Raw genomic sequence first — 13,896 nt, 5'->3', positions numbered from 1 at the left:
CCGAGCCCTGGGCGTTCGGGGCGCTTGGGGAGGCTCTGCTGGTGCCCAGGTCTTACCATCAGTTGCCTCCCATCCAGCTCCTCCTTCGTCTGCTGCTGCGGGCACCCGGCAGGGACCCGAGCTTCTGCGTGGAGGTTTTGGATTTAAATGCCTAGTGCCCGGGAAAGGGAATGCGGTCCCAGAGCACCGCCGGCGTCTTGGGTGCCAACACCACGGTGCATCAAGGCAGAGATGCGCACAGCCACGAGGGCGGGTGGAAGGATTCCGGACCAGCAGCCGCTTGGCGCACAGCGGGGAAGGACACCTGTCTTCCCAGCCTCCTGCTGCCCGGAAACCCCCCCGGCACTCCATTGCGCGCCGCGGGTCCCGGGAATGCTGCTGGCGGAGGAGGGTGGCCGGGTCGCCCCTCCCGGGCCTCGCGGTCCTGAGAAAGCAGAAGCTATCTCCTCCAGGGAATCCCACTGGCGTTGGCTTTTGGGAAGAGAAACTTGCAGCCCGGGCGGAGGGAGGAGAAGCCTGGGGGCGCAGAGCGCCCCACCCGCGCATCCTGTCTGCCTTTGGCGCTTTGAATAGCTGGGAGGAGGGTCCCTGGGTCCCGGCGAGGGGCGGGGGGCCACCGCTTGGTCCGCCCCTTCTCGCTGGACGCCCGAAGATTGGACAGTTTCCCGCACCGCTCCTGGGGGTGATCCCGCCCCGCCCGGCCACACCCCGCCCTCAGACTGCGAGGGTAGAAGAGGGCCGCCGCTCAGTACCCGGGCCGGATGCGACGCCGAGCGGCAGCCTGGCTGACCTAGTCATTGGACATTCACCCCTCCGGGCCCTCTCAATCCTCTCGAGATCCTCCGCCCAACCCGGACCCCCCCGCGTGCAACCCTGTTCCCCCGCTCCTCTGCTGTCGCCGCCCTGCATCCTCTCCCATCCTTCCCAGGACCTTTAACCCCTCCTGTCCATCTTATCCACCCCGCGAAATCCTCTCTGGGCCCCTGACCTCCTTCCCCAGGTCCCCGAGTGACCTGGGTCAGGCCTCCTTCGGGCCCCCTGGTTGCCCTGGCTGAAGCGCGCCATGCGGCCGCTGGCGCTCGGACTCCGGTTCCTGACGCCGCTGTTTTTGCTCGCGCCGTCAGCACCTGCCTCTGAGCCCTCGGCGCAGGACGTGAGCCTGGGCGTGGTGAGCCGGGGTCCCCGGTCCTCTGGGATCCTCAGGGAGGCTGGGAGAGGAAAGCCGAGGTCCTGGACTTTTGGGTTTGGAGGATGGAAGGACCAGATTAAAATGTCCGAAGAGTGACTGGGGATGGAGTCTGGGGACCCGGATTATTGAATCTATCAGTTTTGGAGCCCGGAATTGGAGGTCAGGAAAGGAGCTGGAATGGGATTTGGGCCTCAATTCCTGGGTCCGAATGAGGACTGGCAAACCTGGAGCTGGAAGGTGGGGACCTTGGGGAGGTGGAACAGGCCTGCATCCCAGAACTGAGGGCTCTGGCTCTGGAAGGGAGGGGCTTCCAGGATGGTGGTGAGCTTCTGACTTCATCCGTCCCCGCTGGTCCTAGGACTGGCTGAGACTCTATGGCTACTTACCACCACCAGATCCTGCCCAGGCTCAGCTGCAGAGCCCTGAGAAGCTGCGTGATGCCATCAAAGTCATGCAGAGGTTCGCTGGGCTGCCTGAGACAGGACGCTTGGGTAAGTGCTGCAGTCCTGCCTCTGCCCCTAACCTGACCATCATCATCCTGCAGCCCTTAAACTTCAGCGCTCTTGAATCACAGGAGCTTATGAGGATGCTGAGCTCAAATTCCAGCCACAAGCCCCTGTGGTTCTCAGGCATTTATCTCCCCCATCCCCCAAACACCCTGAGGGATTGAACCCGGGGCATTTTACCACTGGACTACATCCCCAGACCTGCCGATTTTTTTTATTTTAAGACAGGGTCTTGATAAGTTGCCCAGTCTGGACTGGAACTTGAAATCCTCCTGCCTCAGCCTCCTGAGTAGCCAGGATTACTGATGAGTGGCACTGTGCGGGGCATTCATCTTTCAATACACCTTTACTGAGAATCTCTTTATGTTTTCGTCTATTTTAGGCTCCACTGTTAAAGTACTGTTGGAAATAGGCCCCTGCACTCCTGGAGATAACATTCTGGAGGGAGAAAGAAAGGCAGAGCAGGAACATAAATGTGCAAGATGGTTTCAAATAATCATGTTTTGAAGAAAATGAAATGCTAATAATATCCAGAGCTGGGTACTCCCCCCTCCCCCCCTGCCTTTTTTTTCTTTTTTCTTTTTTACTAAGGATTGAACTCAGAGGCACTTGACCCCTGAGCCACATCCCCAGCCCTTTTATATATTTTATTTAGAGACAGAGTCTCACTGAATTGCTTAAAGCCTCGCTTTTGCTGAGCTGGCTTTGAACTTGAGATCCTCCTGTCTCAGCCTCCTAAGCCACTGGGATTACAGGTGCTGAGATTATAGACGTGTGCCACCACGCCTGCCTGGCACTTTTTCCTCTCTTTGATGTTGGGGATTAAACCCAGAGCTTTAAGCATTCTAGGCAAACACTCTACCACTAAACCACATGCCCAGCACCTTTATTTTTTCTTAATTCTGAGACAAGGACTCCTAAATTGCTCAGGCTGGCCTTGAGTTTTCAGTCCTCTCGCTTCAGCATCCCAAGTAGCTAGGCCACACCCAGCTAGGCCTCTGAAAGATGTCACATGATGCAAGACCACAAAAAGGAAGAGTAGTTAAGGGAAGATGTAAGAGAAAATGTCTCAGCAAGTGAAAAGACCCTGGGGCAGGCACAACTTTATGTGCCTGGAGTAAAAGAAACCTGAAGGGCTTAGGTAGGGGTCTAATTGGAAACCTTGGTGCATGACTGTAATCCCATAGATTTAGCCAGACCAGCCTCAGCAATTTAGCAAGACTCTCAGCAACTTGTTGAGACCCTGTCTCAAAAAATAAATAAGATAGAGCTTTGTGGTAAGGCACCCCCAGGTTCAATCCTCAGTATCAAAAAAAGAACTTGAATAAAGGGACTCAAAAATGTTTGGGTTTTGATTCTGAGTGATAATAACCAGAAAAGGATTTGAAGAAGAAAAACAACTCAGTCTGACTTGCAGTTTTAAACTTGGTTGCTGAGGGTGGAGGTGGGGCTCCTGGAGAACAGGAAGAAGGCAGTTGTAGCCCCAGATGGCCTGGATTGGGGGGTGTAGCCAGAAGCAGTTGAATTGAGGGCATGCATTTTAGAGGTAGGTGGTAAGGATTGAACCTAGGGGCGCTTAACCACTGAGTCACATCTCCAGCCCTTTTTACGTTTTATTTAGAGACAGGATCTCCCTAAGTTGCTTAGGACCTCAATAAATTGCCCTTGAACTCACAATCCTCCTGCCTCAGCCTCCCAAGTCAGTGGGATTACAGGCATTTGCCACCATGTCTGACCTCTGTGGAGTTAAATGGGGTGGAAAAGGAGCTTAAGAATGTTAACTAGGGGAAGATTCTGCCTCATTCACTCTTGGAACAGCCTAGAACAGGGTCTGGCGTCTCAAGTTTTATTTGTCACCTCAACCAATAATATGTGGTTTGACCTTAATTTGAAAATGAGGAATTTGATCCCCAGCACAGAAAAAAAAAAAATAAACAAAACCTAAAAATGAGGTGGTAGCTGGGAATGGAGCTGAACTAGAAAAGGGGGTTCCCAGGAGACCCAACCTGGGACAGTGGCTTGGCACAGGGGTGGGAGATCTCTCCTAGTCTGGGGACTTGGGACTTGATCAGCATCCCATGATGACTTTACCTCTCAGAGCCTCCCTTTCCCCATGAATAAGGATAACTGGTGCATGGTTAGGGTAGGCTTTCCTGCTGCTGACCCTGTCCCTCCTGGTCTCCCACAGACAAAAGGACTATAGAAACCATGCGCAAGCCCCGTTGCTCCCTGCCTGACGTGCTGGGGCCTGCGGGGCTGGTTAGACGGCGGCGCCGCCGCTATGCTCTGAGTGGCAGTGTGTGGAGGAAGCGAATCCTGACCTGGAGGTAGGTCCTGGGGCCTGCCCTCCCCTGGGCCTGCCTGCTGGGTCCCAGGCTTGCATGTCTGCCCTTGCCTCTATCGCCACCTGCTCCCCTCCTCTCTCCTCAGGGTACAGTCCTTCCCCCAGAGCTCCCTGCTGAACCCTCAGATAGTGCGGACCCTCATGAGCTATGCCCTGGCCGTCTGGGGTGTTGAGTCAGGCCTCACGTTCCAGGAGGTGAATTCCCAGCACCAGGAGGCTGACATCCTCATCGACTTTGCCCGGGCCTACCACCAGGACAGTTACCCCTTCGACGGGCTGGGCGGCACCCTTGCCCATGCCTTCTTCCCTGGGGAGCACCCAATCTCCGGGGACACTCACTTTGATGATGAGGAGATCTGGACTTTTGGGTCGCAAGGTAAAACCTCCCATCTTTGGAGAGGTCCTCTCCCCAGTTCCTGGGCTGCTGGTGGGAACCTAAGAAGGGAAGGGGCAGCTGGGGCTGGTGACCAGGCTCTGTCAGGAATGACAGCTAGTCAGACCCTGTGTTGATGACTGTGTCCCGCAGCATGAAGCAGGGGGCTTTTTATAAAAAAAAAAAAAAAAATTATTTTTGTGGTTCTGAGTTTGGAACCCAAGTTAAAGATATGTCTGAGGTTTAAATGAATTGATCAGTTGAGGTTGTATAAGTTGGGGGTCTCCAGAGAAATTACCAAGAAGATGTGTGTGTGTGATGTGTGTGTGTAGAGATTTATTGTAAGGAATTGGCTCCCAGGGATTGTAGGGTGAACGAGGCCAATCTTTAGGGCAGGCTGGAAACTTAGTTGGGTTTCTGTCACAGTCTTGAGGCAAAACTCTTTCCCCAAAGCCCTCAGTCTGCTCATGGGGAGTGACCTGTTTGGACACAGACCACCCCAACTGGAGTGACTTGCTTTACTGATAGTAGATGTCAGTCGTATCTTCAAATTACTTTCACAACATCTGGACTCGTTTTGACCAAACCCCTGGGCATCATGGCATGGCCAAATTGACACATAAAATTAACCATTGCAGAGGACTACCAGGTGCCTAGCTCTCAGCTGGATTGACTTACAGAGCCTAAGCCACCTTTCTGTCAGCAGCTGAGGCAAAAGAATAATAGGCAGTTACTACACACAGTGACCCAATGGCCTGCAGTCACAGCTGAGGAAGTCCTAGAGCCTAGGGCTGCTCAGAGGTGGCCTCCTAGAAGGGGTGACTCCATTCATTCAATATATATAAACATGCACTGAGCACCAAGAAGCACTGCTGCATGGCTGGGTGGGTGGGGTGGGGGGCAGACAGGACTCTCACAATGAGAAAGCAAAGCCAGTGAGCTAGCAGAGTGCCAGGTACTCAGGAAGAGGGGGGCAGGGGAGACAGAGCCTGAGGCAAGAAGACAAAAATCTGGCTTTGGAAAGGAGATGGCATAGGATGAATGGTGGGTCGTAGATCATAACGGGCCTTCAAGAGCAAGTGGAAGAATTCGGACAGTGGGGCTCTGGAGGCTATGGGGAGCTATCAAAGGATTTTTGTTAATTTTTTTTTGGTAGTTGTAAATGGACAGAATGCCTTTATTTGTTTATTTTTATGTGGTGCTGAGGATCAAACACAGTGTCTCACACATGCTAGGCAAGTCCTCTACCACTGAGCCACAACCCCAGCCCCATCAAAGGATTTTGCATTCTAGAAATATTGCTGGCTGTATGAGGGGGTAGAGAGAGACAGGGAGGCAAAGCTGCTGCAGGGTCTAGGTAAGAGATGGAGGTGGGCCATGGGGTGGGGGTTTGGATCTGAGGGAAGCCAGGAGGGATGGGATGGGCAAAGATCTGGCTGGATCCTGGAGACCAGGAGACAAGGAGTGTGGAATGACATCCAGGATCCAGCACAGGTCCTGGAGGATGGCTGCTGTTAGTGCACATGGGGGAGGGCATCAGGCTGGCCCAAGGTGGGAGGAGTGCAGGTGTGGAGCCTGTTTGCCGTGCACCAGTGTTCCATGCGGATGCTACAAGCACTGAGAATCATGCTCTAGACTTGGGCTCCTCTGTCCTAGGTCAGGTTCCCTGGAAGTGAAGGCCTAGATGGAAATTGTTATGCAAGCAGTTTCTCAGGGGCATGCACTTGGGAAAGGGAAGGAAGAGAGGGTGAGAAGCTGAGCAAGGATGTGGTCTCAGCTGGAGAGGAGACTGCTCCCCTGGAGCTCTCTAGTGGGAATAGCCTGGGGCAGGGCTGGCTCTTCCCAGACTTACATTGCCAGTCGTTGTCTGTGAGCTGCTGGGGGGAGCCTGAGTGGGGCAGGGGCAGCTGGAGTTGGTGCTCAGGCTCTGTCAGGGCTTGACAGCTCATCAGAGACTGCATCCATGACAGTGAAGCAATGTCCTGCAGAATTAAACAGGTGGGCTTTTAAATTTTTTTATTTATATATTTTTGTGGTTCTGGATATGGAACCTAGGGCCTCTCAGATGCTAGGCAAGTGCTGTACCACTGGGCTGCACCCACAACCCAAGCAGGTGGGCTTTGAATCTGAATAAAGTCAGGGTTCCTCCACTTGTAATGTGTACAAGTTATTTAACCACGTTGCACTCAATTTCCTCAACTGAGAAATGGGGGATGGGAACAGTACCTGCTGGCAGTGTGGTCTGTGGATTAGATGAGTAATCCACCTCCAGCCCTTTACTTGCTCAGAGTCTGGTGCAGAACGGTGCTCTAAGCACTGCCAACCCTTATTAGAGCTGGACCTGGGGGCAGAGTTAGTGTCCTTGGGGTTTGTAAGCTTACCAGGAAGAAAATGTAGCATGTAAAGGTTAAGGACAGAGCTGTGGAGAGCCCCAGGGCTAAGAGGTGGGTGGCTGGGGAAGAGGAATTAACAGAGATGGAGAAAGAACAGGCCAAAAGGTGATGAAGAACAAGAGTCAAGGAGGAAGTGGTCAGCAATGGCTACAGCAAACAAACCCAGTAAATTACGGGCATTAGATTTGGTCATCCAGGAAACAAGTGACATTCTTAGTGTCTGCAGACTCCATCAGTGGGGGAAGATCCCAAACTACAATGGGTTCAGGTATGAAAGGAGCTAAAGAACTGGACTGAGTTTAGATTATTGACTAAGGAACGTGGCTGAGGAGGGACTGCAGAAAGCAGTGTGACTGGGTATCTGCCCCAGGTACACTACAAGTCACAGATTCCATTGGATTTGATGAAGCAGGATGTGTGCTTGTTAGCATCTGTCATCTGAAGGTGGGACTTATGACTGGGTTGCAGCTTTGGGGCCTTATGGACATGGAAAGGAGGCTGAGGGGAGAGAGTAGAGGAGTTGCTTGCTGGGACAAGGGCAGGGATGATAGGAGGTGTCAGGTCCCTTGCACACTACCCATCAGGACTCTGGTGGGGCTAGGCCTGCACGGTTGTGTAATTTCCCCAGCTGCATAACGTGAGAAGGGTGCAGGAAGGGGTGCCTGGCTCAGAAACCCCATGTCCCCAAAGTAGAGATGAAGCAAGGGAAGAAGGTGAAAGAACAAAGCTCTCGCGAGTTGAGACACCAAACTTCCTCCAATTTCTCAGAAAAAGGATTTGGAACAATAATAAGACCTGCAGTCAATGTGGAAATTGATCAGACATTTGCAGTTTTGAGGGTGCACAGGCAGGGCATTTGGCCTCAATCCCCCCTTTGTAAAATGAGGATAGGAAGTAGATGTTTGAGAGGTAAATGAGGCCTCCTAGGATTTACAGCTCCCATACTTAGGTATCAGCCCTCAGGGGCTTTAGAGAAACTTGCTTTTCAATTCGCCAGGCCATTTCCAATAATGCTGTTTTCAATGTTGCTAGCCCTAGTTAGAGATTCCCACAAACTAGATCAACATCTGCAGAAATACGTGTTGCCTGGCTCTGTCACTGCCTCTTCTGGGTGGGGCCTTTGACGGGAGCAGGAGCCAGGCAGATCGATGAGGAACTAGGCCCTCAGTCGCTGGAGCTGGATCTCCAGGGAAGAAGTTTCTGTGGTGGGAAGAGGCTGAGAGAGAGGCTGTGGTCTGAGAGTGCATGCTGGAGGGAGCTCAATGTTCCGGTGGAGATGGAACAAGGCCAGGGAGAGGAGGGGCGGGGACCCCAGGGAGGGGGAGGGGGAGGGGAGAGGGGAGCTGTGGGCAGGGGAGATGGCAGAGGGGGGACAGAGGATGTGGGAATGTGGGCCAAGGAATAGGGGCAGAGGAAATGAAAGGTGAGTGGGAGGGACCTGGGTTGGGGATGGGGAACAGGGACCTCTGCTCATGGACTAGATCTTAGAGGAGGGAATGCTCCAAAGCACGGTTTTCCTGGAGAGAACTACAGGCACCCAGGGTTCTTGCTGCTCTGAACTTCTATAAGCAGTCTTCCCTTCAAGAGAGGGGCTGCACTTGTGTAAGGTCACTCTTCCTCTGTCCATTCTTGGGTCTCTTCATCCCTGTACCTAGTATCAGCACCATCAACTAGGGCAATTCAAAAATATTTGCTGAAAGAATTCAGTAATAACATGGCTCAATGAGGGGTCAGGGCAGAGGAGGCTGGAGTCCCCTCCCAAGGGTCTTTTGGTGCTTCCTGCAGACCAGCAGGTCCCACTTCCCATGCATTCTTTCCAAGTGTGGGGTGCCCTCAGCTCCAACCTTCCTTTCCCCTCCCCAGATGGTGAGGGTACTGACCTGTTTGCTGTAGCTGTTCACGAGTTTGGCCACGCCCTGGGTCTGGGCCATTCCTCCGCACCCAACTCCATTATGAGGCCCTTCTACCAGGGCCCAGTGGGTGACCCTGACAAGTACCGCCTGTCCCAGGATGACCGTGATGGCCTGCAGCAGCTGTATGGTATGGCAATGAGGGACCTGCCCTGAGTCGCTCTGCTGTGGCTCTCCCATGGCCTCTGAGCAGGCCCAGGGAGCCCACACCTGTCTGACTCTTCTTGCAGGGAAAGTGCCTCAAACTCCAAATGACCAGCCCACAAGGAAACCCCTGATTCCTCCAAGGCCCTCTGTCCTGCCCCCTGACAGGTGAGTTCCCCACCAGCTGTGTGACCTTGGATGACCAGTTCCCTAGCCCCAGTGTCCTAGGTGAGATGGGACAGTGAGCCCTGCCTTTCAGGACTGTGGTGGAGGGTAAGGGATGAAGAAGCCCGCCTTCTGCTCACTCACCTTTCCTACCCAGCCCCTCGGCACCTGTCCCTGATCGATGTGAGGGCAGTTTTGATGCCATTGCCAACATCCGCGGCGAAACCTTCTTTTTCAAAGGTAAGTCCCTTTGGTTGGTCCCTGACTCCCTTGGCACCATGGTTGGCTTCCTGTACACTTCAGGTGACCCCCACCACAGGCTTCAACGTTTCCTGGGAAGTGTGATTTTTAGTGCTAAAAAAATGGGAACTCCTGGGCAAGCCAAAAGGAGTCCGTCGCCCTAGATTGAGTCGCCCTTGATTTCCAGATGGACACCCCAGATGGACAGATGGGTAGTGTGCAAGGGACCTTGTGGGGTGGGAAGACCCAGCCCTCCCTCGGCCACACACTCTAGGCGGGGGCGGGGCGTCCTCCTACCATGTCATGACCCCATGCCCTCCCCTTCTTGCCCCTAAGGCCCCTGGTTCTGGCGCCTCCAGCCCTCAGGACAGCTGGTGTCGCCCCGACCTGCCCGGGTGCACCGCTTCTGGGAGGGGCTGCCCTCGCACGTGAGGGTCATCCAGGCCGCCTATGCTCGGCGCGGAGACGGCCGAATCCTCCTTTTCAGCGGTGAGTGGGGCCCCAGGTGGCCGGGTCCGAACCGGCTCCGGAACCGTGCTGGTGACCAGGCTGCCTCCCTCCAGGCCCGCAGTTCTGGGTGTTCCGGGAGCGGCAGCTAGAGGGCGCAGCGCGGCCGCTCGAGGAGTTAGGGCTGCCGCCGGGCGAGGTCGTAGACGCCGCGTTCTCGTGGCCATTCAACGGGAAGACCTACCTGATCCGGGGACAGCAGTACTGGCGGTACGACGAGGCGGCCTCGCGCCCGGACCCGGGCTACCCGCGCGACCTGAGCCTCTGGGAAGGGGCGCCTCTCGCCCCCGACGATGTCACTGTCGGCAACACAGGTCCGGGGGCGCAGGGGAGGGGGCTGGCGGTCGCCGGTCCCAGGGGGACTCTGGGTGAAGCAGGAGGGGCGCGGCTTGGGGGCCGGCCTGGACCAACGCCTGAAAGGTCTCCTCCGCCACAGGTGACACCTACTTCTTCAAGGGCGCCCACTACTGGCGCTTTCCCAAAGGCAGCGTCAAGACCGCGCCGGACTCCCCGCAGCCCATGGGGCCCAAGTGGCTGGACTGCCCGGCCCCCGACTTTGGCCCTCACACTCCTGAGCCCCGCAAACCGACCCCCAAGCCCGGAACCTGTGATTGTCGGTGCGAGCTCAACCAGGCCTCCGAGAGGCCGCCCGCGCTGCTCCTGCTGTCCCTCCTGCCCCTGCTGGCGGGCGTCCTCTTCTGCTGAGGGCAGGGACGTCCTGAGCCGAACAGCGCCCTACACCGAGCAGGGCCGGAGTCTCTGCTGGACCTTGCGTGGGGCTGTGAGTCTGTCCCCTCCGCGTAGCTCCCTCCAGCACAGAACTGGACAGATTCCCTGGGGAGGTCCGGCTGCCGCCTGGACTTTACCTCCAGTGCTCTCTGGGTGGCACCCGCCGCCAATGGGCACCAGCGCGCGGTGACCTCCGTGCTCCGTGGGCACCTGCAAGAGCAGCCGCCTGAGACGGTGCAGACTCTACTCCCGAGCCTGGGGAAGGGGCGGGATGCCGAGGCAATGGGGGCGGGGAGGGGGCGAGAGGCAGAGCTAAGCATGGGGACTGTACACTTACACAATAACATACTCTGCGGCCCCCCTTGCGGTCATAGGGAGGGGACAGCTTGGCCTACATCTCGGCCACACGCTGTCCCAGTAGGACTTTCCTTTCCCCAGAACAGCCTGGCTTTCTTGGAACTCAGTCCTTGGAATCTCTGTCCCCCACCACGCAGGCAGCAGTGTCTGGCCTCCCACACCCAGCTGCCCAGTTTCCTTGAAGCTTCTCACCTGACCTGGTGCCACATTGTCCCACTGCAATCATGATGGGGGGCCCAGACCAAGCCTGGAGATCTCCTTGCAGATCCATGCCTCACATCCTGGGTGCCATCAGTGGCCACATGGATGGTACTCCCCACCTCTGTCCCCATTAACCTCCTTTCTAGTTGTCCTGACCCCAGGCCACACAGCCTGGACACCACCCTAACTCCAGGACTTCCCCCATTCAAATAGACACCCTCCTATCCTGAACATCCTCTCCTGGCCTGCAGGAGTGACTGGAGCTTCATCTAGCACAATTTGGCTCCAGGTGGCCCCTGCTGCCGGGAAGACATGGACAGATCCCTCTTTCAAGTCCCCTCAATACCTTCTCAGCACTCCTGGAGGCCATAGTCCTAGGCTAAAGAGTAGATGAAATCCAGGATTCCTCTTTCATCCCAATTCCCCAAAGACTCAAGACCTTCATCACTGTCTCTGGAACTAGGCTCTGGAATAGTCCATATCAGAATCACCGGATGAGAATTTAGATATGTGGATCCCATTCCCTCACTCTGAATCCTCATTCTGGGAGTGAGGTCAGGCATCTGTATTTTAACAAGCTTGTGGGTGATGGTCAAGGAGGCTAGCTCTCATGGCATGGCTATGTCCCTTCCAAGTCCTCCCTCTCAGGGACCACTCTCTATATTGCCTATAGAGCCAGGCTGGTTGAGAGGTGTCCACTCCCCATAGGTGGAGTCACTTAGTGGGTCACTTTGTGATGGCATTTAGCTTTAATGGGAAGTTGTCCCCAGTTGTTCCTGACACCCAGACTAGCATGAGGACAAGAACCAGCCAAGTAGGAGAGGGAAACAGGGATCCACATTCAGGAGGAGAATAAAAATAATAAGGAGAGCTGGGCGCAGTGGTGCATGCCTGTAATCACAGCAGCTCGGAAGGCTGAAGCAGGAGGATCCCAAGTTCAAAGCCAGCCTCAGTGATTTAGCAAGGCTCTAAGCAACTCAGTGAGACCCTGTCTCTAAATAAAATATAAAAAGGACTGGGGATGTGACTCAGTGGTTGAGTGCCCCTGGGTTTAATCCTCAGTACCAAAAAAAAAAAAAAAAAAAGAGAGAGAGAGAGAAAGCCCTTCATTTCTTCTGAGCACTGATGGACCTGAGGTGCAGTTGGTTGGCAGAAACTAGGCAGATTTGAATCAATCACTGTTTTACAGAAAAGGTTGGGATCAATGGTTGATGGGAACAGGGCGTTATTGAAGTAGAAAACGTGGGAGGAGGAAGCTCAGATGGATGCCTGAAAGTTGGTTGAGGAGGAGCCAGAGGAAAGAAGGCCCCTGTGCAACTGAGATGTTTTCAAGACTACATGCAAACTTCTTCAGCTGTAAATACTCAAGTCCACTACATAAAAATGTCATATCAAAATGATTACTTGTATTTTTAAAATGGTACAGTCCTAATACCAAAATTAAAACCTTTCATGCGTCAAAGGACACCATAAAGAACTTAGAAAAACAACCCATAGCATAGGAGAGAATATTTGCAATTCATATATCTGATAAGCGACTTGTATCGATAAATATAAAGAACCCAATTAAAAATGGGCAACGGAAAGTCATGCATGATGGCACATACCTGTAATCCCAGTGGCTCAAGAGGCTGAGGCAGGAGATCACAAATTCAAAGCCAGTCTCAGCAATTTAGCGAGGCTCTAAGCAACTTAGCAAGACCCTGTCTCAAAATAATAATTAAAAAAAGAAAAAAAGGGCTGGACTAGGGCTGTGGTTCAGTGGCAGAGCTCTTGCCACACTTGAGGCACTGGGCACAATTTTTAGCACCGCATACAAAAATAAGCAAAATAAAGGCAGGCTGTCCATCTACAACTACCAAAAATAAATAAATAAATAAAGGACTAGGGATGTGCCTCAGTGGTTAAGTACCCCTGGGTACAAAAAAAAAAAGGGGGGGCAAAGGAACCAGGAGCCAGGAGCAGTGGTACATGTCTGTAATCCCAGCAGTTGGGGAATCTGAGGCAGGAAGATCACAAGTTCCAGGCCAGCCAACTTAGTGAGACTCTGTCTCAAAAATAAAAAGGGCTGGGGGATTTAGTTCAGTGGTAGAGCACCCCTGGGTTTACTCCTCATAGAATGGAATGTCATTCAGCAGTAAAAATGAGTGAAGCATTGATTCAGGCTACAATATAGATAAGACCTTGAAAATCTGATGCTTGATTAAAGCAGCCAGACACAAAAGGCTACATATTGTATGATTCTATGCATATGAATGTCTAGAACAGGCAAATCTATAGACAGAAAGTAAATAATTGATTGATAGAAGATATTGGGGGATGGGGAGATAGCTATTTGGAAGTAATGGTTCAGGGGACAGATTTTTTTTTTCCTTTTTGTGGTACTAGGGGTGGAACCCAGGGTCTCATGAATGCTAGGCAAGTGCTCTATCACTGAGCTACACCTCTAGTGGAAAAAAAAAAATTTGTGCCTGGGGTTTAACCCAGGGGTGCTAGAGCACTGAGCCACTTCCCCAGCCCTTTTTATTTTTATTTTATTTTATTTTTATTTTTTTTAATATTTATTTTTTAGTATTTGGTGGACACAACATCTTTGTCTGTATGTGGTGCTGAGGATCAAACCCGGGCCGCACGCATGCCAGGCGAGCGCGCTACCGCTTGAGCCACATCCCCAGCCCCCCTTTTTATTTTTTATTTTGAGACAGGGCTTTGCTAAATTGCTGAGGCTGGCTTTGAACTTGCAATCTTCCTGCCTCAGCCTCTGGAGTCCCTGGGATTACAGGTGTGTGCCACAGTGCCTGGCAGAATTTCTTTCCTTCTTCTTCTTCTCCTTCTCCT

At 53.3% G+C, this 13,896-nt stretch overlaps 1 protein-coding gene and 1 long non-coding RNA gene across 4 annotated transcripts; one reads left to right on the top strand and one right to left on the bottom strand.

Moving 5' to 3' along the window:
* The first annotated feature begins 1,038 nt into the window (after positions 1–1,038).
* MMP25 (matrix metallopeptidase 25) lies at positions 1,039–13,588 on the top strand. Of its 3 annotated transcripts, XM_081298076.1 has the most exons (10): positions 1,039–1,168; positions 1,548–1,680; positions 3,884–4,022; positions 4,126–4,415; positions 8,669–8,845; positions 8,946–9,027; positions 9,182–9,264; positions 9,601–9,753; positions 9,828–10,085; positions 10,208–10,610. In XM_081298076.1, the coding sequence occupies exons 1-10, from the start codon at positions 1,064–1,066 to the stop codon at positions 10,474–10,476; spliced, it is 1,689 nt and encodes a 562-aa protein (XP_081154202.1). In that variant the 5' UTR covers positions 1,039–1,063; the 3' UTR covers positions 10,477–10,610. The 3 variants fall into 3 exon arrangements, with proteins under 3 accessions (XP_081154202.1, XP_081154200.1, XP_081154201.1); XM_081298074.1 differs by having other exon boundaries at positions 9,828–13,588; XM_081298075.1 differs by having other exon boundaries at positions 1,040–1,168; positions 1,585–1,680; positions 9,828–13,588.
* LOC308651177 lies at positions 7,606–9,321 on the bottom strand. Its single transcript, XR_014022511.1, has 3 exons — positions 9,169–9,321; positions 8,686–8,838; positions 7,606–8,475 (listed from the first exon to the last, which is right to left on the bottom strand). It is a non-coding gene; the product is annotated as an uncharacterized lncRNA (long non-coding RNA).
* Positions 13,589–13,896: the final 308 nt, after the last annotated feature.

The sequence above is a fragment of the Spermophilus citellus genome (genome assembly GCF_964194105.1).
Source record: "Spermophilus citellus genome assembly, chromosome: 6".
In the NCBI taxonomy this organism is placed as follows: Eukaryota; Metazoa; Chordata; class Mammalia; order Rodentia; family Sciuridae; genus Spermophilus; species Spermophilus citellus.
The sequence above is the reverse complement of the archived record's forward strand: the minus strand, read 5'-3'. Positions and strand labels throughout refer to the sequence as shown.